Raw genomic sequence first — 24,995 nt, forward strand, 5'->3', positions numbered from 1 at the left:
GAAACAGGGCAACTGAAGTACTGAAAGACCAAATGGTTTATAAAAGGTTTGAAGATGGACTCTTAGACCACCTATGGCCAGACAATACTGAAGTACTTTTGGATTGCTGTACAAAACAAAACAGAATTTCTAAAGGCATTAAACTATGCATAAAATGCTAGATGAGGCACAACCCTGGAGATCATTCAGAGTGAAGCTCTGGGCATTAAATGGTGGGTTCTCAGATCTACAGGCAACATATAACTGAAATGGTTTCAGAGCAATGTAATTACAGTGACTTCTGCAGAGCTCTGCAACAGAAGATTCTGACCATGAGTAACCCTTTTCCAGCTATGTCTGTGAGTCCATGCAGAGGTGCAAGCAGAGTTGAGAAAGGAACAGAAGTTCTAGGACAGCTGGCACACTGCTGCTCTCTCAAGCTATGTAGGAGTGGAAAGCACTTTACACCTGTCGGATAGGTTCTTTATTTGGATTAGGTAATAGCTTGCCTGGCTGGGCTCCAAGAGCAGGATCACCACCTCTCTCAATAACTCTAAACCCCAGAGGCAAACATTGTGCTGGAACAGAAACAGGCCAGGAATTCATTTCTCACATTCCTCTTTAGGCAGGATGAAAAGGAGTGACTGATGAAATAAGAACAATTTTACATACTTCAGCTTTCCAAATCTCATTCCAATCTTCTTTTGATGGACTCATTTGGGAAAGGATGCCTTCTGCACTGTGTGTCTGCTTCTCTCACCTCCATTTTCCAGTAGCATTCAGGCACCAATGACAAGAATCACTCTTTTCATGTATATAGTGCTTTCCAGTCCTAAACTCATGTGTTGGAGAAGCTCTGCCTCATTATTATATTTTAAAAGACAAAAATGAATGCTTAGGCAAAGGAATAAGTAATATTTCTTGAAATGGAAAAGGAAGAACTCAAGTCTCCAGCAGTTCTGGGCCTGTATTCAGTCCACTATACTGCAGCAAGCCCAACTTGCTCCTACCTTCCAAGATTCAGAATCCTCACGGTAAATCTTGGTGCACTTTCAATTCCAGGAAGAATGGTTTTACTGCAAAAATCACAGTCCTCTGCCCTGAGTCCCATGAGTATATCAGCCATAAATATAAACTCCAATGTCCAAAATTAATAAAAAGCATAAAGAAACCATCTGAGAAAGAAAGTTTTATAAACACTGCAAAATGCTGCTCTACCTTTGAACAATCTAAACTTGATATTTAAGGAAAAAGAATGAGCACAAGGTCTTACTGGAGATTTCTGCAGAATCAGGTATAAGTTTGCATTCTGCGTATGTCTCAACACCAGCAAACCTACACTTACAGATGCAAGGATGAGAAATGATCAAAGAGAAACAGACATTTCCCTTTCATTCTACATGTTCATCCATGCCCTTATTTCACCATGAACCTGCCAGCTCTGGCAACATGGCTCTTTTTCCATAGGCATAGTTTCTACAATAGTCCTGAGAAGAACCAGTACTAGGTCCTTAGATGTTATTGTCTGAGCAAGAAGCCAGACACAAATTATGAATGAGCTCCTAAGTGCATTGCATTCTTCAAAAAGCTGGAGCAGCAATTTTAACTTACCTGACTGCTGAAGAGACAGATCTTTTGTCAGCTATATGAGTGTCTGACTGAACAGTCCACAATGACCCTCTTTTGTTGAGCAGTGACTGGTAGCTCTGTGGGGCAGCTGCACTGCCCTTGCTTATAGCGCCACTTGCCAAGTTCAGGTTTGTTAACTAAAGAGGGGAAGAAAAAAAAAAAAAGACATCAGAAACAATTACAAGCCAAGAAAAAACACAAAAGGTGTCACTAAGTAAACTGCACAGAGTATGTACTGAGAGAAGTAAGAGTGCTAGAGAAGGGAAGTCTTCAGATACAGAAAAACTGTGCCAGTTGCATAAAGCAGTGGGAGAGATGACACCAACAGCCACCATGCTCGAAATGAATTCAAGTACCAGCATTAAAACTACAACCCTTCCATTCACAGATGAACAAAGGAGGAAAAGGACAAAGATGGAGCATAAATCCCAAAGTCAGAAAGCAACATCACATTCCTGCCATGTGAAAAATTAACTCTACATGCACTAATCAAATGCTAGCTCATATTACACTGAGCGGAGACCAGAGTGCCTGCCCAGTCATCATGCGCTGTGTCACTAAGCCATCCATATATATCTGTCCCCTCTTCATGCATACGTACAGGCACAACGTAACAGTCTAGGTACCTTTGATATAAAATTCGAAAGCAAATTCTGCCACACATGACAGAAACTTCTCACCCAGCCACTTCCAAGCCATTCACGCAAGTAAATACACTAGTTAATGATATACCTAACATGATTTCAGGCTATGTTTGTTACATAAAGCTCTAAAGAAATTATCCATATGTTTTTAAGCATATAAAATGTGTACCATTGTTTCTTTCTCTGACCATTCTTCTTGCATTGCTTATCTTCTTGAAAGACCAAACTCTGCAAGCAGACACTATCTGTTTGTTTATTGAGGAGAGCCTAAATAGGTAGTGTAATAGCATCTACTAGAGTAGTGTAAGTATTAGTTTACATTAAAAAAAAACCCCACCCCAAACAAAACGAAAACAAACTAAACAACCCCCACAACGTTGTATGACAGTTACAAATTACTACAAAGGTTGCAAAGCTATGATTCCCAGTCAGATATTACCAGAATTAAGTTTATGACTGCTTTTAATTACATGGTCACATGCTACTTTTTAGGAGCACAGAGCAGACCGGGTTCTGCATCAAGATTAAGGTCATATGGCAAGAAAGACTCATCTGTGTTGCCCCCGTTCACTTCTGTGACAACTGGAAGACACATAACCAGTGAGACATAGGACACAGACAGAAAGAAGAGCCTAATAACTAGCCCTGCATCTGCTCCAGATCTCAAAGGTAATGCCTATTAACTCACTTAAGTGTGACTTAAGCATAGCTTGTGAATTCCCATCTTTGAGATCTTAATGCTCTTTTACCAGAATTTGTGTGCAATTTCTCAAACAAGTACATACCAGCTTCACTGCAACACACTACCCTCATACCTACAATAGACTTGTGCAGGACTGCAGACTTCACATCCTCTGACTGAACTCTGGAACATGAACTTACGTTACAGCTGGCAACACAGTGGGTTACCCCTCGTTCTGTGGCTCAGTAGTACAGGGCATCTAAGCTTTTTGTACATTCAGAAATCTTAACTCCTACTTCAAGTTCCATACAGGATTAAGTTATAGTGGTTATGCACTAGGCTTCTCCAAAAGCAACGGCTTTTGTCTCATCCCTTCTCAGCTCTATCCCTTCCCGTTCTTGCTCCTTGTCTGTGTGTTGTCATTATTCTCACCTAGCCAGTCCCAGCTTCCGTATTTCAGGGAGTCATTCTCCCTGTTCTGCTCAGTCCAGTCTCATTCTTACAGACTTCAAGCCCTGGTGTCCCCACTACCTCTGGCCCATGAGCTACACCATTTCAGGTCTGGAACTTTCCATGAGAGTCATTATTTGATCTGTCCTCCAGCACTTTTATTCTCAGTTCCTCTTCCATGTGCTTACGTGCCCTATATCCAGGTGACTCTTATTTTATTCCCCTGCCCAGCCCACTCTTTTTGCCAGCCTCTTTGTTCACCCAGCCCCAGAGTGTGGGCTCCTCACTGGACCACATTTTCCACACTGCCATTCCTTCCATTTCTGTCCTTTCACCCGAATGGTTCTTAGTGTCCTCTCCCAGATTACATCCCAGTCTAAATTTCACAGCCTCCTTGTCCTAGCTGTTGTCCACACCTTGGCAGAATTCCCACTCATTCTGCATTCAAGTCAGACAGGCTACCAACCCATCATGGACAAGGTCACTGAGAACACAAGAGACTGGGGTCTCAAGCCTCAGTATTCTAGAGGCACAAATGTGGAGAAATTCAGCTTAGCATCCTCAGTGTGGAGGGAACCTCCAGGAAGCCGAGAAGTTCTGGGAGGTGCTGCTGAGTATATTTCACCTAAAGCTTTGCACTGTGTGATCAAGCTTGGGGAAAATTTTAAATTCCAAAATGCTATTCCAAAGCATGGGAGATCCAGAGATTTAAAACAAGTATTCTGTAGATCTTAACATGCACTTTTTTTTTTTTTTTTTTTAAATCCAGCCTTGGTTTTGGCTGGAACACTTCACCTTGCCTGAAGTGTTCTGAAAACTGGACATTAAGCACAGAAAACATGAGTCCCACTACATAAAGTTTCAGAATATTACAAGCAATTTAAACCAAGATTTTACAGTGGGACATATTGGGCGAGCTTGGTAATGGGCAGTGCTACCCATCTGATATGGAAAACAGCATTAGGTGTAATATTGGTGCCTTTACCTCACCCTTAAATGTTGTTGTCTTCTGTAGGATTTAATTAAAATGTAAAGCATTTTCATTGCAGTAACAGAAAGCTTCAAATTAGGTTTAGTTCTGATTGTGCCAGGCACTGTACAAATACCTAACAATGACAGTTTCTGGCCACAAAGAGCTTATTGTCTGAAAAGAAGCAAGAATGGTAAATGAGGCAAACACAGATGCCAACACAGTAAATGAAGTAGGATATATACAATTCTTAGCTTGTCAGCTCTGCTAACACATCCAATGTGTGAAATGAAGATTACTTTATCCAATTTTCCCTCCTCATCATCTTGATACCAAGAACCATTTAGTCTGATGAATTACCACCTCACCCCTGCTCTATTAAAGTGATATGCTTTCCTCTCCAATACTGTACCATTGTTTATTTGAAAGCTATCTTTCTAAGCAAAGCAGGTAAGTGAATAGCTTAGCATGGGTAGCAGGGACATTTCACACATTCCAGAGAGACAGGTGTTTAAACTACAGCAGGATTAATTAAATGCAGGCAAGGGATTCAGAATGAGGAAGAGAACACCAGCAAAAGCGTAAGGTCAGGCTGCAGCCAGCCCACCCAGCTGGGTGCTCCTGCTTGTTCCTGCACCGTGCACCAAGACCTTTCAGCTGCTTCCCAGGATGTTGCTGTGCTGGCCTGCTGAGGCACCCCCAACACATCTGTGCTCAGCAGAGCAGCTTCCTTTTCCAGTCACTAGTCCTCCTGGGCACCTGATGAAACCGTATTCTTCCCTTTACAGAGGCAAATACTTAGCAGCAAATCAGTTGCTCCTTTGGCTTAAAAGAAGATAACGTACAGCACCTGAACCAAAGCAGATCCCAAAATCTCCACAAAGAATAGCTTGCAGTTTCAGCAATTGTGGGTAGTGGAAAAAACAAAACAAAACACACACACACACAAACCCTAAACAAACAAACGAAACCCCAATACGTACCACAAACAAACCACAAGAAAGGTAGGCTAGTGGGGCTCAAGAGGCAAGGTTATTATTGGTGTGGATCTACAAGAATAAAGTTAGTTTTCACACTGAGTTGGACCAAGATAGGTTAAAACTCTCTTGCTAATTAAGATTCCTGTTTTTTACTAGCAGTGAGGGACTTCAGAATATTTTTTCTGATACTGACAACATGCAGGAGACCTGTGTGTGCCACACTGCACGCTTCAAGCATCCCTCATTTCAAACATTTCTCCTCACATCAATATATTATCTGTGGAGTTTGTAAAGGGTGAGATAATACACAGCTAATATCTCTCAGGATAGAATGAGTCAAAGTTTTGCCACCATTTTTGAACTGTTCCGGACAGCAAAAAGGTCACAAGCTGAAAGGAACATGCTGAGTGAAGAATGCAACAGGGTAGTAAATCCCAAAAAGCTCTCATGAAAGGGGGAGAGCCCACTCAATGTACTTTTGCTTATTATCTAATATCAAGAAACAGGAGGGAAGAACATGTCAGTTGTCACAGTCATGTCAATAAATAGAGCATTGTGTTAGAAAACCTAACAGCGCATATATGTACTATTATATCAATACAGTGCTAATAAGTCAAAAGACAAATTATTGCATAATGCCAAAATACTTCTTTTTGTAAAAAAAATTTAAGTGTTACAAAGTAACTATGACTGCAATACACTTGCTTTCTTGGCAGCAGAGACAGAAACTTAAAAGAACCAGTCTCCATGGTCTTGCTCTATTCAGAGAAATTTATTTCTGAATAAATTTAAGATTGAAAGCAAGTTCACAACACAGAATGATACCCTAAAGTGCTGGATATAAGAGCTGAGAGTCTTGTGTTAATCTGCTTCATAATTTAAATAGGAAATACAAAATCTCCAAATACAGATAGAAAAAAAGAAAATTCCAGGACAGAATTTGTTTCTAATGAGTAGCATCCCACAGACAAAGACCCATTGTATAGTAGCTTTAAGAAATCACAAGCAAGAGTCAGAAGAGGAGCATAATATCTTTCACATCTCTGATCTACATTATACTATTCTTTCAATAGTTTCCCATTATCATATTCAATAAGAACCATTTTTTCTATAATGAATTATTTTCATTTTGATCTTGACTAATGTTTCAAATAAGCTAAAGCAGCAAATGTTAACAGTGGCAAAAGAAAAATAAAATTAAAAAAAACCAACCCGCAAACAAAAACCCAACCAAACAGTGCTGCAGATCAGCCTCCAGAGATTCACAAAAAGCCTCCTAAAAGCCTGAGTGTTTCCCTTGCTAGTTTGCAGGAGTCAACCAGGGTGAACAGGGACACATCATCGCTAGAAGTGGTTACCCTGCCCCTCTTGGCAGAGAGTGGAAAAGTGACTTATATTTTCATTACCAACATCCTGAGTTTCACTGGTCAATGTGTTACAACACTGAGAAAGCAATACGCTACAAAGAAGGGCTACTTCACACTCCCCAGCCAGCAGTTCTAGTATTTTTCTGCCAGAGGCCAGTCATGTCCTGTTGCCTATGAAGTGCTGGGGAATGGAGACTAGAGAGTCTATGGTTCATTTCTCTTACTTGGAGCCACACTTGCTTCCTCTCCAGTTCACACATCTCACTTTTCCATTTGGCTTTTTTGAGATTGGTAAAGAGGAAAAGGGATTCACCATTCAAGCCATATTTCAAAGATCAAGACTAAGAGATATGCCAAAAAAACCAGTCATTATAGGTCTACTTCATTTGCTCTTCAAAAAAACCCCTTCAATATGATTAAAAAGTTCACGGTCTGAAACAGGAGGAGACCTAATGCCACAAAGTTTTCGGCACAATGTACCCTATCAACAAGTTTCAAAGCTGTATATATGAACATCAACGCTTCACTGCGCAACTCTTCCCTTAAAGAAAGATGGGACAGGGATCATGGTAAGACATAGACAAGATCACTGCTCCTCTACTTCATGACGAGACCAGTAGCTTTAGGTTTTGGTGCCTCAGACAGGACAAGATGACACAGTATCATAAGCTCAAAGAAAGAAGCATTCCACTAGAAAACTGAAAATGTGCAAGATGTCTCATCATTTGCAATATCTTCTCCTTTGCCATTTGATCTATTTTTTGCTGTGTGCTCAGCTTGACTCCTTCAAGAACACTCAGTCAATCCCTAATTTTCCATTTTATTACTTACCATTCATCCAGCAATGCAATCTTTATCCAATAGCTTGTAAAAGAAATCTTTCCTTTCTTCTGTTACCTGGCTTCTATAGTCAGTGTATTTTCACCTGCCAAGCCTTCCTCAGATACACATACCCCCGAGGCTTTCAAGATCACTGAAATATTTATATTCCCAGGAACAGAGGGGAAGAGCTAAAAACTTGCCATTAAAAAAAAAAAAAAATCTTGCTGCATTCTTTCAGTTATTTTTATTCTTTCAGCCTTCAGAGATAAATATGAATAGATGCTACAACAATATAAATATTCACTGTTAATCTGTCCTCTCCCCAGCCAGTGTGTTACAACTTCCTGGCTTCATCACAGAGCTCCCGTGTAAATGTGTGATCTAGCACAGGCTGGCGTGACTCGGTCTAACAGAGCACCCAGGTCTTCCAGTACTGTTGGAAGCAGTCCGCCTGCCTAATGCATTGAGGTACCGCAATCCAACAGGTCATCTCAGGATGGGAAACACCACGGGATCCTAACCTGCCTCTTTTCTTAAGAGGCAAAGGATACTCCAAACCACAAATCTCTAACATACACACTTTCACTATCTGAATAGTGGCACAAAATATACCTACTACAGATTCCTTCAAGAAACTCTGTAATATAGACAGATTTTTCTAGGGCCACCTCTTTGTTATCCAGGCCAGCTTGCTGACCGCACCCCATACCAAAAAACCTTAATTTTATGTACAGATTTGAATTTGCAGGAGCAACCAGCCAGAAGAAGGGAAGAACCGAGGCTAACGGGCTGGAAAGTGTGAAATCTGTATGTGTACCACGGCTGATCTGGCCAAGGGCCCGTGACATTCCTTCTGTACTTGTGGAGCTTACCAGCTTACAGGATATACATATGCATACAGAGCACAAGTGTTCCAGTCTCCAGAAAATGTTCCAGACAAAGACCTGCCAGAGACATTCCTGGGAAACCTGACAAAATTGCAAATTCCTTTGTAGTGTCTCCAGCGTATGCATCCATTTAACAAGGAAAAAAACCCCAAGTTACTGCTTCTGCTGTGGATGGCTGAACGCCTCTCTTCCTTCTCCTGAAAAAGTCAGGCTTTCATTTAGACACTTCTTTGCCTCAAAACTTCCCAGTGAGAGTGATTTTGAGAAGGCACGGTCCTGCCAAGCATTTGATGATCAGGGTGTAATCTGTCCCATAACATGAGTTCTAGCTGCTCAGCCTGGCCCATGTGGTGACTCTCTGCAGATGTTGCTGCATCATAACAAAAGCCTCTGCTCCTGATTCCCTGTGGAGCCTCAGAGCAAAAGTGGTTCAGTTTGAGCACTGCAGAAACTACATTGACATTTTTGCTTCCTGCAACCTCTGCTGAGATCAGCTATTTAAGTGCTGATGCTACAAATCAGTAGCATCAAAAGCAATTCCAGCTCCCATGTGAACAGCCTACGGATGAGGAGTAGATGGCACCCTGTAGCAGCGCGGAGCTGCGTGAAAGAGGAAAGAAAAATAGCCCTCAGACTTCATCTCCTGGCTTCTTGCTCCTCTTCCTAGTAACAGTGAGATCCCTTTTTCCTTTGCACTTCCCTTCTTTTCCACCCATGGAAGGGTAAAAGCCAACCAAATGGTTACATCAGGAAAACAAATCTGAAAAGGCTCAGATAAAGTGGGTTGAGTCAAAGCAAGGGACAAACACTGAAGAAAAACATTTGGTGGGGAAAAATATGCCCACCAAATCGCTGCAGAAATCTGCTGCATCCCCAGTTTCATGGTCTTTTTGTAGTCACCATGTAGCAGTGCTCAGGTCTAGAACTGAAAGAGCTGATGCTCACTGGGACCTGTACAGTGTGCTTTGGCACCCTGGTAGTTTGCTTTGTGGTGCTTTTCCTCTGCTGAGGATAAGGCATGCTAGGGTACCACACTATGTAATTGAGACAGGCAACTGAGGAATGGTGTAGATTCAAATACTGTTGTAGCTGATGTTAAGCTGAAGCTTGCCATTTTGGGATTCCTGTGACATATTAGCCCCACAAGGTCACTCTAGGGCACTGTAAAGTGCCCATTTCAATTCTTCCTCACTCCCTCTCCCCTGTCCTAGGGTTTAGTAAACTCATCTGTTTCTTGATAATTTCCACCTTCTGTCCAAATGAAAAATGTAGAATGAGAAAAGTGCCCCATACTCCTGTGGATCTGTCAGCATGTTTGCAGGAATCCTGGCTTCTGGATCTTGGGCACTGACTGGCTGCACAAGACAGAGGGAGGCAGCTCATTATAGTCCTTGCCTGGGTGGTCTGATGTTATCCCTGTGATTAAATACCCTGGCTAGAAGAACTGGAGCAATTCCTAATGATAGCTGGGTCCTGAAATCTCACACTCTCCCTCACAGAGAGGGGCAGAGCTCCCACCAGGCTTCCCCTCCTCCTTCTCTTCCTCCTCCTGGTGAAGCTGGCCAATTCAACACATTCTTCAGTTCCCTAGCATTAATAACTACAAAGTACTACAGCCTGGTAGATATCAACTGCAGCCCCCCACACCAGTCAGTGATAGGGACCTCACACAGATCCAGCATTGCAGAAGAAAACCTTCTTTTCACCTTACAGCATATTTCAGAGAGAAGTAGCACGCTATTCACAAAGAAAAACCACATATATATCCAGGATCCAGCCATCTGGCTCTGGATCTACACACATGCTGTGCATTTTAATGTCCTCTCCATAGAAAGTCCCAAAATACAAGCACATGGAAATATTTTATGCTAAACACACGTGAAATAAAGACCTTAGGATTAATGCCCTGTAAGGAACACAGCAGAGGGAAAAGAAGTCTGGATTATTTTGGTCACCACTTTCATCCACCAAGAAAGGCCAATGGCTAACAGTAGCTACAGTTGCAAAAAGCCTCTTAGTTCAGTGGGACAGAAGCAACACAGTAGCCAATGGGGTTCCTCTATCACAAATCAAGACAAGCAAGGCAATTAAGTCCCTATACAATGAGAGAGGCTTACTGAACTGTATCTCCAGGCTTCATTCCCCAGCTCACCACCAATGTATCTTCCTTGATTCTCCAGCAGTACTGTTACTATCCTGGGATCATGTTAGGCAATGGGGAAACTGAACAAGAAAATCTCAGGACAAATGAAAAAATTGAGTTGAGTATTGTTAACACACTGACAACACGGCAGGTGAACCACACTACACATACTAACAAAGACATCGTAACTCTGTAAAAACAATTAGCACTCATCTGCATGCCTTAACTAGGGAAATCACTAATTTCAGATACCGATTTCCTCATGAGTGTCTCAGTAACCCACTTATCATAAAGGAAATATTTAGTTTGATTACAGTAAAGCAATCTAGCAAATAAAAAGTCATAAATATGGAAGCAGCAGCAGCAGCATAGAATTGTTCCTCAGTATTAAAGACAAATGGTCAATTCAGAGCAATAGCCCAGCAAACTCCCTATGCTGCCTGACATATTGCAGAAGATAGAAAAAATTTCCATGCATTTAACTGAAACATCTTATTGATAAGGAAAATTAATTTGTTATTTCTATATGTTAAAATCTAGGGATCTATCATTTGCAAAATGCCCGTTATTCTGTCTCAGGTAACTATGGCCTGTTAAGATTTCTGCCTTAATGGTATCTTGTTGCAGGAAGTTTCAGAAGGTAAGTATATTCTGTGACAATAACTATTCACTTATATTATCGGTTTTTACTCTGATGTCTTCCTACTAAACTGAATATCCCCTTCTTATTATGAGAAACATGAATAAAATCAACTTTATTTAACTTGTCATTCACTGGTCTGTGTAATTCCTCCATATGTACCTCCTCCCTAAACAAATAAGCTTAATATTTCCACTTTCTTATTAAAAATGCATTTTGCAAATAATTGTTGTAGTCAGTCTTCTGCAAATCCCAGTTATTTTTCCTGAATTCACTTTAGGAATGGCAACTAGAACTGAAAGCAGTTTTTCAAGGGATGGCATGTAATCAATGCTTACACAATTACATACTACTTCCTATCGTGTTCCTTAAACATGCTAATAATTTTTGGTTTTGCCTTTACTGCTTGACTTAGAACAGGTATCTCCACTAGGCTTTCCAGAAAACACTCATTTTCTGATTAATTCAAAGCTTCTTACTTTGAGTGGTTAAAATTACTGCTTGTCATGTAACCAATTATTTGTAAACACTCAACTTCATCTGCCAGTGTCTTGCCCAGTTAATGCAGTTGTTAAATTTCTCTTAGCTTTTCTCATAATAATCAACAGAGAATACAGATGTACTGACAAATTACCAGGAGACAGGCTGAAGTTTAAGTTTACAGCACACACGTAGCTTCACAGCAATTGAACATCTGGACACTTGTAGCCCACATTACACTGAAGGTAACAAGAAGTTACCTCATGTGGTAAACATGAGCTGCACAAGCACGTGTTCACATGGATGAACACTACAGAGCAGTTAATCTACTGTAAATTCACACCCCATATTACCTTGCAATAACCTGCTTTTATATTCATTCTTTAAGTAATAATATGCAGTCGTTATGAACCTCCTCCTCTCGAATCTTTAACTTTACACTCCATCATGTGTATTCTGTATTCTACATCTTCAGTTACCCACTTGCTGTACAGCAACCTGGCTAGTTATTCTTTTTTACCTCTCACCCAGCAGATATCTGGCTTGCTTAACAGTCCTTGCTGAAAGCTTGTCGAAAACTTTTTTGGAAGTTTGAACAACAAGAACTAGTTCCACTAGATGCTATTTTTCTCAGTTCAAAGAATTCTAATAGATCAAGACATGGATTGGCTGGCTTGGTTTGGTTTTTTGTCTGAATTATATTTATCTGGGTGAATCAAAATTCCATTTTGATTTCAATTTAATATATATCTGCCAGTGGATCAAGACTCACTGCTTTAACCTACAGCAGGGGTGTCAAACTCATTTTCACCAGGGGGCCGCATCAGCCTTGCAGTTGCCCTCAAAGGGCTGAATGTAATTTTAGGACTGTGTAAATGTAGGAACAGGGAATTTTAGGGCCCTTATTACAGATAAGCACATTTGTTGCTTTTCTGTCCTCTATACCAGCTTTACCGCTGACCACACCTTTCAGTAGGAACTTTGTCACTTCACTGTTGCATTTCTGAACTCCTAAATGTATACCACCCAGCCATAGAAGTCTCACAAAACATTTTTTGCCTATCTTTTCTCCTAGGAGCTTAACTTCATTACCTGGAAAGAAAATGTATCTCCTCTGTATCTACTGTAGTGGAAAATAATGCAAAGGAAAGACTTTATCCCCAATTAATTAATAAATTAATCTATCAATAACATATTTAAGGAAATCTGATTTCCTGTGGCATCACTGCATGTCCCTCTGGCCAATACACATCATTCACAAGTCTGCTCCCTATGATATTGTCAAGATCTCTCCTCCCTATGTCCCCCCAACTTACATGCAAGAAGCAGCACATGTTGCAGCTCATTCCAGATTAGAACCCTGTTCACTGCTATTTACTATATGCATGCTGACCAGCTAGGCAGCAGTCCAAACAGAACAGATACATTGAACTCCACTTTCGCCCTCAACTGAAACACTCTCATGGGCCTTGCACTTCTATGCACTTAACATTTTTCAAGAAAGAGATAAGAAGGTACTATCTTCAAGACTAATTTAGTTGAAACTTGAGGAATTTGGACAGGGGCTTACTCTTTTTACCTGTTTTCTTATGACTTTCTGAGCTCAGATACATCCATATTATCCTACTCGGCGATGAACTTATCAGGCTAAAGCTGGATCCTCAAAGGCACACATTTTCTATAGAGATCTCCGTGTTGCTTGCTCCCAAATGTATTGGGTAGCTAGTGGAACACCTTGTTATTTTTGGATACTGTGGAATACTTTAGTTAGATGGTAAGTGGTGCAAAAATCAGGCAGCGTTCAAGAGAACTGTTATGGAGAAAAGTATTTAACTCTCACTGTTTGTCAAAAACCTCAAAATCAGCTTTATTATTAGATTTTATGTAATCACAAAATATTGTAAATCTGTGTTTTTAAGTAAATAAAATGGACTAGAATTCCTTAGAAGTAAAAACTAACATTCATTGTTAACAGGTGGATTAAACAATAAAGATTCTACCCAGCAGCTTCACTGTATTCATTGATGCGTAATGCTGAATATTTATCTTTCATAACCTGAGACTGTCATACTCCAGTGTGCCCTTAAGGCAACATCTGTCCTGTACTTACCATTAAAGACAGTTACAGAAGTTACCCAAACAGCTGCTCCTTTTCTAGTCTAAGATAGAACAACACTGCCCCTCTTTTCTCTCCATTAATCTCTCTCTCTCATGCTGCAACTGGGCAGTAAGGCATCATAGAGTGATGCAGGGGATTACGTAATGATTCTTATGGGTTCTAGATCAATATTTCTATTGTATACCCCTGTGAAGGCACCCTTGTTTTCTCCATCTTGCAAGCATGAAGATGCACTGATGAAATTTTATATGATATAACAAAAAATATTTTTCAAAAATACAAATTAACAAAAGGCAACATGTTCTCACACACTTCATGGGACAGTCTGTAAGGACTGAAAACTAACTGTACAAGGGAATGAAACCACACATCAGTAAGGCTTTACATTGCTACCATCTCCACATCCCATACTGTAAGAACTGCTCATTTTATGAGTATCACTCTGAAGTTCCCATCTGGTGTTTCAGAAGCGAATGGAGAGGACTAGCAAGGCAGAAAACTGACGTAATCACCAAAATCTTGTTTTCTTAAGGTGACAGATTTTAAATATCTTGTTCAAAGCTTACCATATACTTACACTTAAAATTTTCCCTTTCAACATTGGCATTCAGCAGCAAGTTAGGCTTGATAAATTAAACTGATTTAATACAGAGGGCAGAATACAAGAGTGTAAGGGAGAAAATGTGAAACAGGTGCTTTGAGCATGGGTAGGAAACAGTGAAGAACAGCAGGGACTGGAGAGGGACAGAGGTGGACTCTCAACCAGAATGGCAACATCATTCCAAGCACAGCTGTTGAGGCTGCATTCCTGGGAACCCCGGAGACCTACACTAGTACACAGATACCAGAAGCAGTTCTCACAAGAATGGGAATGGAAAACAAGCTTCCCAGCTGCTCTTGGAAGGAGGTAACGTATTCAGAGTACCCCCACCCCCGAGACACAGCTGGGCACAACACAAGGAAACAAGGCACAGACAAAGACATTCAACCCTCATGTAGAAGTTTTTGCCCTTGGAAAAGAAACACAGCCCACAGCAATAGCAGTATTTTCTAAAGTCTCTCTTTCACACACCCTCTCCAAATCAGTAGTCCTAATCTTGCCATTAAACATAATTAAATCCAAATATCAAGTCTCTTTCATAAGACTCAGGTACTTTCCAACAAGATAGACTAACTCAGAGGTTCTGGAGCAGCTTTAAACAACTTTACTGTTCGTATTACTTGGGTAAGTGATGTTCTCTTCCAAGGTTGTTTTCATGCAAATTTATTTTAGAATGCTTTTACTTTAAATGGACTTTTACGTTTCAAGTGTCTTAAACAGAGGAGTGAAAAGGGGGAAAATAACAGTTCAGTCTCCTGTCTAGAAATGCATAGGAAAGTAGTGCCCTGTTTAACTAAATCGCACTCATACAAGCCCTATCTCCAACCTTCTCTCAGTTCCCAGTTCCTCACTTCTCCTTCCCAAAGCCACCAGGGTTTCAAAATCTAGAGTCCCCAAACACTCCCATCTCAAGTCTTTCCCGCTTTCAACCCATACCAATGGTTTTTGACTTCTCACTTCTCTCCAACTGTTTACTAAATCCTCTCCCACATGTTTCTCTGTCTCTTCTGCCCCCATCTTCCCCGCTCCTGGTTCAGACCAAATCCTTGTCTGCCCAAATCTATAACCACACAGCACTCCCTAATAGCTTCACTGATGTCTACCCTTCTGCAAATCACTTTCCAAACTGCTAGCCTACTCTGTAATGCCTGCATTTCTCCTATTCATCACATCCCCCTGCTTCAAATCCACATAGATAGCCAGTGGTCCAACACCAGGTGGTTCCAGGTCCCTCAACAATGAGCCCAACCCTTCCTTGGCTCCTCCAGTTTTGCCTGTACAGGCACTTGCTGCCATACTATTACTCTTTTATTCTATGCTGCCTGGTACCTCTTGTTACCCTTCATTGTCATGGCAGCCTTGTTCTCCCACAGAACTAAAATCCTTGATCCTTGTTGCAAGACAGGCTTTACAAGCCATGCTGGATTTAAAAAAAAAAAAAAAAAATCAAAAAAAAAAATCAAAAAATCAGAATGACTCTTAGATGACAGAAGAACAGAATTTGTCCATGGAAAAAAAAAAGGCACAAGTAGTAGCAGTATGTTTTAGCCATGTTCTTTTGGGCCTTAAATTTACATCTGAACCTTCCAAAACATCGCTGTTTCAGACATGATTAAAATAATAGTCTCAGCTGAGAAATTACTATATGCCATAAAATCAGTACTGAAGAATCAGATCACCTTAAAAGAAAAAACTGTCCTCAACTAAACCATCCAAATTTTCATATTAAGCAAGCTTCAGATTTCATCTCCAAAGGGATTACTGTAGAAATATGGCCTCTGGAATCACAGTAGAGAGCAGATGTCTAGAACTGAATGGACACTGTCAGAGCTCCAGCTCTCAACTTTCATTGACTTGTGAATCCTTTTCTACACGGATCTTTTTCATAATGACAGAAACCACTAAGACACAACCCAACCCATGTTTCTACATTTCACTACAGAAGCAAAGCCTGTACATACACTGTGTAGCCGAATACGAAATATATCAAGGTCACTCAGAAAATCTACATTGCGTGCTAAGAGCTGAAGTCTTTATTATTTGCTCGTCAGAAAAAAGGGAATTGGCACCTTCATTCTCCTATACATTTCCCACCTCTTCTGTGGGAAATTATCTTGGGAGAACCCAGATGCAAAAAGCAATGCAGACATTTACCACAACCAACACATTTCCAGAGCCATCACTGCACTTCATGGCCACTTTCAGACTGCAGTATACCTACACTGACTGACTGACTGGTGGCTAAACAGCTTTCAGCCTCCACCACACAATTACCAGAGTGTGCTCCTCTGTGCCCCTGCACAGCCGTGCTCAGGAAGCTGCACGGCCCTTCCCATGTAGATCTTCGTGAATTCCCATCTGCATTCCCTGTTCTGTACTTCCAAATTTAACTAGCAGTAAGTGGCTATGGTTAGAATATATAAGTTTAAAAATAATCTAATAGCTATATAAATGGCACCAAGAGGACAACTTGCATTATCTTGACAGACCTAAGAAACCACAGCAGCTGGAGCCAAGTGGGAAATGAGTGAGTTTAGGGAGAAAGTCTAAATTTATTTTTAAAAATTATTTTCTGAAAAGACTAAAATGCAATAGATGCATTTCAATTTTTTCCCCAAGAGTTGTTTAGATACTCATTTTTATCCACGGAGGCAGTTTCCATCATACATTTAGTTTTCAACAAATTTCATTTCCTGAATGAAGATGTTTCACTAACAAATTTTTTGGAACAGTTTTACTGACAAAGTTTAGCTTCAAAAAGCTGCGTTCTGATTTCATTAAGAAAACCAGACTGACAGCTCTGAATGTTACTGGACAAGCAAGCAAGCTTCTCCTGATGTTCCTCAAACCATTTCAGGCTTTGAAAGATCAAATTATTTAAGTAGGGTCTGGCCTGACACAAGATCAGGCCTCAGCATCACAGGTATATTCAGTGCTTACATTCTTCACTGAGTCCATCAACAAGAAGGTGCTTTGTTTTTGTGACTTATCCTTTAAAGTTCAAGACCTGTCTGCAAAGATCAGAGCGCCTGTGTTAGTTCTGCAACTGCCCAGACTGAATCAAAACCTTGAACTAAATTTAGAAGGGTCCAAAATTGTATTCAGCTTCCTAGAGTTACAAATGCACCCCACCTTCTGAAAAAGACATATTGCTGATCACCTAACCAGATATTCAAAATCCAGACATAACAATAAAATTGAAAGAAGCAGAAAAAAGCAAATAGCAGCAGCTATTTCACCCATTAAGCATGCCTCAGAAAACTTAGCAAAACATCACTTTTAAACTAGTACTTCCAGAATCAAAGTATCAGAGGAAAGATACTTAGACTGTTTGGCCCCAGCAAGTAAGGAAGGGAAAAAACTAATTTCCAAGGCAAAGTGTCTATCCTGGAGAACCTCCAGTTGGCAGCTTCCTTAACTGAGAAGTGTCCAGCTTAAACACCTTTGATGACCACAACTATAGCGTATTATCGAGAAGAAAAATTACTACCTGTGTAAACATTTAGGACATAACTCAAAAAGAAATAGGAAACTAAGTGACATTCCACCAGAAGCCAATGTAAATTTGATCTATACCACCATGTTTAGCAAAAGGATAATCATATCCCATAATAGTAGGAACTTCGGTATGTCATGACAATGTTATCGGAATACAGAATTTACATCAGGACCCATTGTGACAACTTCCATTCCCAGCACTGTGATGACACACTGGAGGAATAAGGAAGCAAATTGCATGGAAGCACAAATCTGAGAAGACTTAGTTTTAATCTTTAATAAGACCAAGCATGGATTCGGTGTTTTATAACATTTTCTAATCCTCTGCCCAGTCTTGCTTTCTTCTATAAAAGCACCTTAGCAATGTTCTTGTCATCTCACAGAAAATCAGAATTCTTGTTGCTGTAAACACTTCAAAATGGCAATATGACAGAAATCAATTTTCATGAGATTTACTTCTTCCAGCGCACCTCAGACCAGCCCAGTGCTGACACAGAAGCCTGTGACAGACTAATCTCTTGTCACAGGGTCTCTGGCTTTACTGCTTACATACCTGCTGCGTAAGGAGACTGATGTGGCTTGGTGGGGAATACTGACAGGCTGCGTGTTTTTCTGCCAGCTGCTGCAGTTCTGCTGCTACCATACTGTGGCTGTAATGTTTGCTCTTGGAAGAAGTATCCTCTGCATCTTTGTGAGTCCTGGCTGAGCCCACACGCTGCCCACTTGGACTGCAGTGGCACAAACCTACCAAACAAACATTTGGATATGCTTAGTGAGCGGTATGCCAGACTCTCTCAGCCTGCTGATCACAGAGTTACAAAGCAGATATTATATTTTATGCAGATTCTAGGGAGAAGACAGCCTTCTATTCTGCATGGGTATTGCCTATGTGAGCTTTTGTCAGTGCCAAACCCGTATTCTCTTTATCATAATGTATATAATGGCACATAATTCTAGAGAATATTGGTTGCTGTTACCTATGTTAAATCTGTAATGTTTTTCCTTAAAAAAAAAGGGATCCCTTTGAATAAACTACTCAGTTGGGAAGTCAGATTTCAATGCTACAAAGGTTGTCAATATACATATATATATACAGCAACCGTAGTGTCAATATATATACAGCAACTGCAGTGAACATGTGCTGATCCTGATGTATAAACTAAAGCAAATGTTTACCACCATTAATAAAAATATATATATTATCAGAACCACAGCTGTTAGCCTGTGTGCGGTTCCCAAAACCTTCCTAATAGATTACAGACTGCATCTATAAATTCCTACGTTTTCATCTACCCTTCAGATTCCTTACACTCTGAAGTTGCATTGCTCAACTATGTTCTACTCCAGCATGGTAAATGAGAGGTCTTGTTTTTAAGATAGTCTTGGATATGGCAGTGCTGAAAGGTGCTAGAGAATGAGATACAGTAATGATTCACTCAAATCTTTCTTTTTTTAGAGGTCTTAACACACCTTTAAGTATTTAACAAATATGAGGTTCCATTAAAGGCACGGAAAAACACAGAACTGAGAACAGCACACAGACTGAGACAGGACCTCTGCTAACAAAAACTATTTTAAAAATCACTGAAGATAAACAAGAGATTAGTAATACAATCATACGAAAATATATAATACTTCATTTCTCAGCTTTTTTTGAAGAAGTTCAAAGGCTGACTTCAAAGTTTGAGGCTAAGTGAGACCTTCTTGCTCTCTACAACTACCTGAAAGGAGGTTGTAGCATGGAGGGTATTGGTTTCTTCACCCAAGTAACAAGCAATAGGACAAAAGGAAATGGCCTCAAGTTGCATCAGGGGAGGTTTAGATGGAATATTAGGAAAAATTTCTTCACCAAAAGGGTTGTCAGGCATTGGAACAGGCTGCCCAGGGAAGTGGTTGAGTCGCCATCTCTGGAGGTATTTAAAAGATATGTAGATACAGCACTTAGGGACATGGTTTAGTGGTGGACTTGGCAGTGTTAGGTTAACGGTTGGACTCAATACACCTTAATGGTCTTTTCCAACCTAAATGATTCTGATTCCCTGTTCAATAAAAGGGCATCTTTGTTAAACAAGGGCTGTTTCCTGTACTCATCCTTTCCATGAGAAATTTAGCACCATTCAACAAGACTCATAATAATGGAAGTGTAAAATTTGTACCTAGTCCAGACCAGAAATTACACAATTCTATACTGAACTAACATGTTATTATGCACCCCAGAAGACTCACCTACTTTTGCAGAGGATGGTCGGGACAATCTTTGGCTGTAGACCTGAGCAGCTCTCTGAAAAGACGAGAATGGGCCAACGGTGTAGCTACCAGAATGACAATGATGTAACCCTGTAAAGCCAGAAGCCCCACTGGACACTGGGTTTGTGAAGGCAGAAGAGCTGTCAGGAGCTGTGCTCTGCAAGGAGGGTGGCAGAGATTGGGACTGAATCAGCCTGGGACCAACTGGAGGAGCTGGCAATGAATGGTGACCAGGCAACTGTGAATTTTCAGAGGCTGCAGACTGAGCTGGTATCCAGGAACTGGTACTTCTCTGCAATGTGGCACCAGAAACAGAGGAAGAAGCACTAGGAGGGTCACATCGACGTAATTTCACTTCAGCATTTAAGGAGAAGGTGGGTCCTTCTGGAACTACACAAAGATAATGAGCACACTAATGAGAAAAAGGTGCTTTTCAGGTCCTTCAGACAATATCAGTACACCGAAGATGTCTCTACTCAGACACACTGAAGTCAAAATGACCTCATCTACCAGCAAAGACAAGAGGAGCCTCTACATAATGAACATCCTCTTTCAAGATCTTCCCCCACAGAAGAGCAGCTAACTCTTTCATACTGCTCACTCTACAGTACCTTATCTTGAGTTTAAAAGAAAAACCTGTAGAACATTCCCCAAAATTGGGCATTTGAATCTGTCAATTTGAACTCAAAGGTTCCAACCTTTGTATAAACAGTATTGAAAACAGTATATGCATTCAGTATTTTTTCTTGGTGATGATTTAAGCCAGTTCACTTACAGGTTGGTTTAACTTCTTTGGGTTTACAGCCTTTTAATGCTCCTTCTGCAGGCAGATCTGCAACTGAACTTTTGGGCTGATCACCTTTTATTTTTTTCACCATCTCAAGATGCTCTACAACCAAATCAAGGAGTTAGGAATTAGATCAATGTAAACTGTGACATCATTAGAACAGGACTGCAACATTTAAACCTTGTTACAATGCACTTTCTTGCTAATATTTATTGTAGACCATGAACTCTATTGATCACAATTGTGCTGTCATGGACAGTAGCATGGACTACTAGACATGTATGGCTGGCACGGCACTTTCTTCCATGGAACACTTAATTAGGCTCAAGTATATGGAGTCTGCCCTCCAATGGGTATGCTCACTGTAGGCAGCACAATTTAAAGGGCCTGGATTTCTCTCGTCCCTTACTTTGATTCTGGGACTCTCTGTTCATTTCAAATCTCAGTGCCTTCAGTTTGCACACTCTCATTTTTAGTCATGAGACACCTTATCTAGTTCCTCATGAATGCTAGTCCAGATTCATCCTATTTCACTTCAGGCAAGGGGAGCAGGAATGCAGTTACACTAGTCTACACATATAGCCAGTTAAATAAAATATATATATGTGTGTGTATATATTATACATATATATATATATATATATATATATATATGAAACCTCAAGAAAGCTGAATAACATTCTGGAGGGGGTTGTTCTCTTTCCATAGACTGAAGTTAAACTGGATTTATCTAGACATCATCATCTCAGAACTGCAACACTTACCCCCTTGAGGCTGTTTCTCTAACTGCTTACTGGTGTTGCTGGGTTTTGTGCTTGTGGAGTTTGTTCCTAGGAAGACACTTGCTGACTTGTTTTTGCGTGTGTAAAATGTCAGCACTTTCACCAGGTCATTTTCACTACAATAACAAAGAAGAATGGACATAAGTGAGGATTCTAAGCTTTTCTGAGTTCATGTAACAATCAAAGACAAGAAATGATAAAGATACTGAAGAGGGGAATGGGAAAAGAAGGTAAGGCCAGGCAAGCTAATTATTTGCTCAGTTCTGTAGGGTAAGAACAGAAGGAAAGAAACATGCCTTGGTTAAACCTGAGATTCCCACTGAAATGCCATTTTTTAATGCAGTAGAAAGTTCAAGGCATTCAGTAGTCTTCCCAGGATAAATAAAGAGCAAACAAAAAGTCCAAACATATTTCTGAGATCAGCTCAACAGGAGAGATTCGGTTCAAAGCTAAATTTGTGAATCTTCCCCAGGTGTTCTCTAGAACAGGCAGCTATCTTGTTCATGAAAGAACTCAGCTCAGTGTGTGTTTTAGAGTCATCATCAGTAGTTTCAATTCAGCAGTGGGCAGAGAAGAGGAAAGAGAAGGGAAGAGTTTGTTAATTAGCCAAAACTGCAGGACAAACAAACAGAACAGTCAATATTTTGTGAACCTCATAAAATTTGAATAAATTTCTCATTTTCTTTACAAGAAGAGAGTTTAATTGCCCCAATGTGTATGTTGTCTACCTTGACTTCAGCAAGGCTTTTGACACCATCTCTTACAACATCCTCATAGGCAAGCTCAGGATGTGCAGGCTGGATGAATGCACAGTGAGATGGATCATGAACTGGCTGGATGGCAGAGCTCAGAAGGTTGTAATCAATGGTGCAGAGTCTGGTTGGAGGCCTGCGGTTAGTGGGGTTCCCCAGGGGTCAGTGTTAGGTGCAGTCCTGTTCAACCTGTTCAGCAATGACCTGGATGAAGAGACTGAGTGCACCCTCAGCAAGTTTGCTGATGATACCAGGCTGGGTGGAAGTGCTGACCTGGACAGGCTGCAGGACTGGGCAGAGAAGAACCTAATGAAGTTCAACAAGGGTAAGTGTAGGGTCCTGCATCTGGGGAGGAATAACCCCAGGCACCAGAACAGGTTAGGGGTGGACCTGCTGGAAAGCAGTACTGCAGAGAAGGACTTGGGAGTTCTGGTCGACAACAGGTTGACCATGAGTCAACAATGTGCCCTTGTGGCCAAGAAGGCCAATGGTATCCTGGGATGCATTGGGAAAAGTATGACCAGCAGGTTAAGGGAGGTTCTTCTCCCCCTCTACTCTGCCCTGGTGAGGCCGCATCTGGAGTCCTACGTCCAGTTCTGGGCTCCCCAGTTTAAGAAGGCCAATGAATTACTGGAAGGAGTGCAGCAGAGGGCTACAACGATGATTAGGGGCCTAGAACACCTTTCTTATGAGTAGAGACAGAGAGCTGGGTCTGTTCAACCTGAAGAAGAGAAGGCTGAGAGACAATCTCATCAATGTTTATAAATATCTCAACGGTGGGTGTCAAGAGGATGGGACCACACTCCTTTCAGTGGTGCCAATGATAGGATGAGGGGCAATTGGCACAGACTGAAGCATAGAAGGTTTCACCTGAATATGAGGAGAAACTTCTTTACTTTGAGGGTGCCAGAGCACTGGAACAGGCTGCCCAGAGAGGTTGTGGAGTCTCCTTCCCTGGAGACATTCAAGACCCACCTGGACACATTCCTGCACAATTTACTCTAGGTGAACCTGCTTTAGCAGGCAGGTTGGACTAGATGATCTCTAGGGGTCTCTTCCAACCCTAACCATTCTGTGATTCTATGTCCTAATCATCTCTTGGTCCCAAAACAGTATCAGTTACTTGGCCATTCATATTGGAGCTTGTGCAAGCTGTAATTCTAATTGTTTTGGTATCTGGTAATCCCATATGCTTTCCTTTTGCTTTTTAGTGTTGCCTCAGGATTAGTGAGTGGATATATGGCAGAGCAAACACCAAAAGCAAGAAGTATACTGTCAGTAACACTACAAGAAAACCCACTACACAAAGAGAAATTTGCATCGTCAAAGCAGTTATAGTCCTTCAAAATGTCCTTTGCATATCACACTTGTATTTGTCTTAGCTAGCCTGAGCTTTGGTAAAAGCAATGATCTCACTGGAGCTTGGACCTTCAGGGCATGCTGCAAAGTTCACCTTTTCTCCCAAACCAATGAGAACAGAGGTGTAGAGAATGAAAAATTTTTGGTGAAAAGGTGCTTTAAGCTTTTAAGTAAATTTACCAGCATAAGTATATACTTTTACATTGCACTGAGGATGTTTAGGAGCAATGGCTGTAGCATGTGTTTTAACTAAACACAAAGCCATCCATGTGATGTCAGAGTCAATGAGACAATCCCAATTAAGTGGCAACATTTATTACCCATTTTCTCCAGTGCCGCATTCACTGTACCGCAGAACAAACACTCAAAGTGGAAATCTATCTCCTTTGCTTGGCTCCAAATGACCAGCTCAATGATTTAAGCTTTAAGCACAGCACAAAGTAGTGTCAGATATCAGGGGTTTCAAACATATCTGGTACTTCATAAGAAGCATAAAGATCATCACTAGAAATTGTCTGATCATTGGCAAACTGGCTTTCGCTGTTCTTTATCATTCAGACAGGTGATCCAGCAAAAAATCTCCAGCCCCAGCCTAGACTGTGCATCAGGCCAGGGTGGCATGGTAGCCAATAACATGGAAACAGAAGAGTATGCAGTTCTGCCCCAAACAGACAGCTCTTAGCATTTCCGGCAAAAAGCAAAATGACCTGCCCTAGAAGGCAACAGTCATTTTAGCAGCCAGAGATGTCAGAGAACCACAAGCATGCTGTGGGCCCACATAATCTGCATTTCTAGTGACAGCAGTAGGTGCTAAGGTACATGGTAGTCAGACATCTTGAGTATCATTCTTCTATAGAACTATCTGAAAAGCAGCGAGATTTTTCTTGAAGCCTGTAAATCTGTTCCAGTACTGACTCCATCAATTATATTAGCAAATTGTAAAGGTCATTGTTTTCATGACAATGTAACATCAGAAGAGACTGTAATGCCTCCTGAACTTGGTTAAGAAGCCTCAGCTATTACCTGCTTCTTATCGGTCAATAAGAGTGTTATCAAAACAGAGAAAAAGAAACAACAGTTTTGTAACTGATCATGAAAAAGAAGCAGTGACTGTCAACCTTCCCAGAGAAGACAGAAGGGCATTAGAAGTGCAGGTGATCTCTACTTGCCCAGATAC

General features: G+C 40.9%; 1 protein-coding gene across 4 annotated transcripts in view; it reads right to left on the reverse strand.

Moving 5' to 3' along the window:
* Positions 1 to 24,995, reverse strand: part of TTLL5 (tubulin tyrosine ligase like 5) — a 137,410-nt gene that overhangs the window by 53,118 nt on the left and 59,297 nt on the right. For 3 of the 4 annotated variants that reach the window (XM_065635545.1, XM_065635544.1, XM_065635546.1), the window contains 5 exons: positions 21,690 to 21,823; positions 20,914 to 21,027; positions 20,118 to 20,528; positions 18,445 to 18,635; positions 1,591 to 1,745 (listed from right to left, as the gene is read on the reverse strand). In XM_065635545.1, coding sequence (XP_065491617.1) covers positions 1,591 to 1,745; positions 18,445 to 18,635; positions 20,118 to 20,528; positions 20,914 to 21,027; positions 21,690 to 21,823 — 1,005 coding nt within the window. Of the gene's footprint in view, positions 1 to 1,590; positions 1,746 to 18,444; positions 18,636 to 20,117; positions 20,529 to 20,913; positions 21,028 to 21,689; positions 21,824 to 24,995 lie in introns of those variants that run through there. The other variant, XM_065635547.1, reaches the window with a different exon arrangement.

Source organism: Caloenas nicobarica, chromosome 5, assembly GCF_036013445.1.
Source record: "Caloenas nicobarica isolate bCalNic1 chromosome 5, bCalNic1.hap1, whole genome shotgun sequence".
In the NCBI taxonomy this organism is placed as follows: domain Eukaryota; kingdom Metazoa; phylum Chordata; class Aves; order Columbiformes; family Columbidae; genus Caloenas; species Caloenas nicobarica.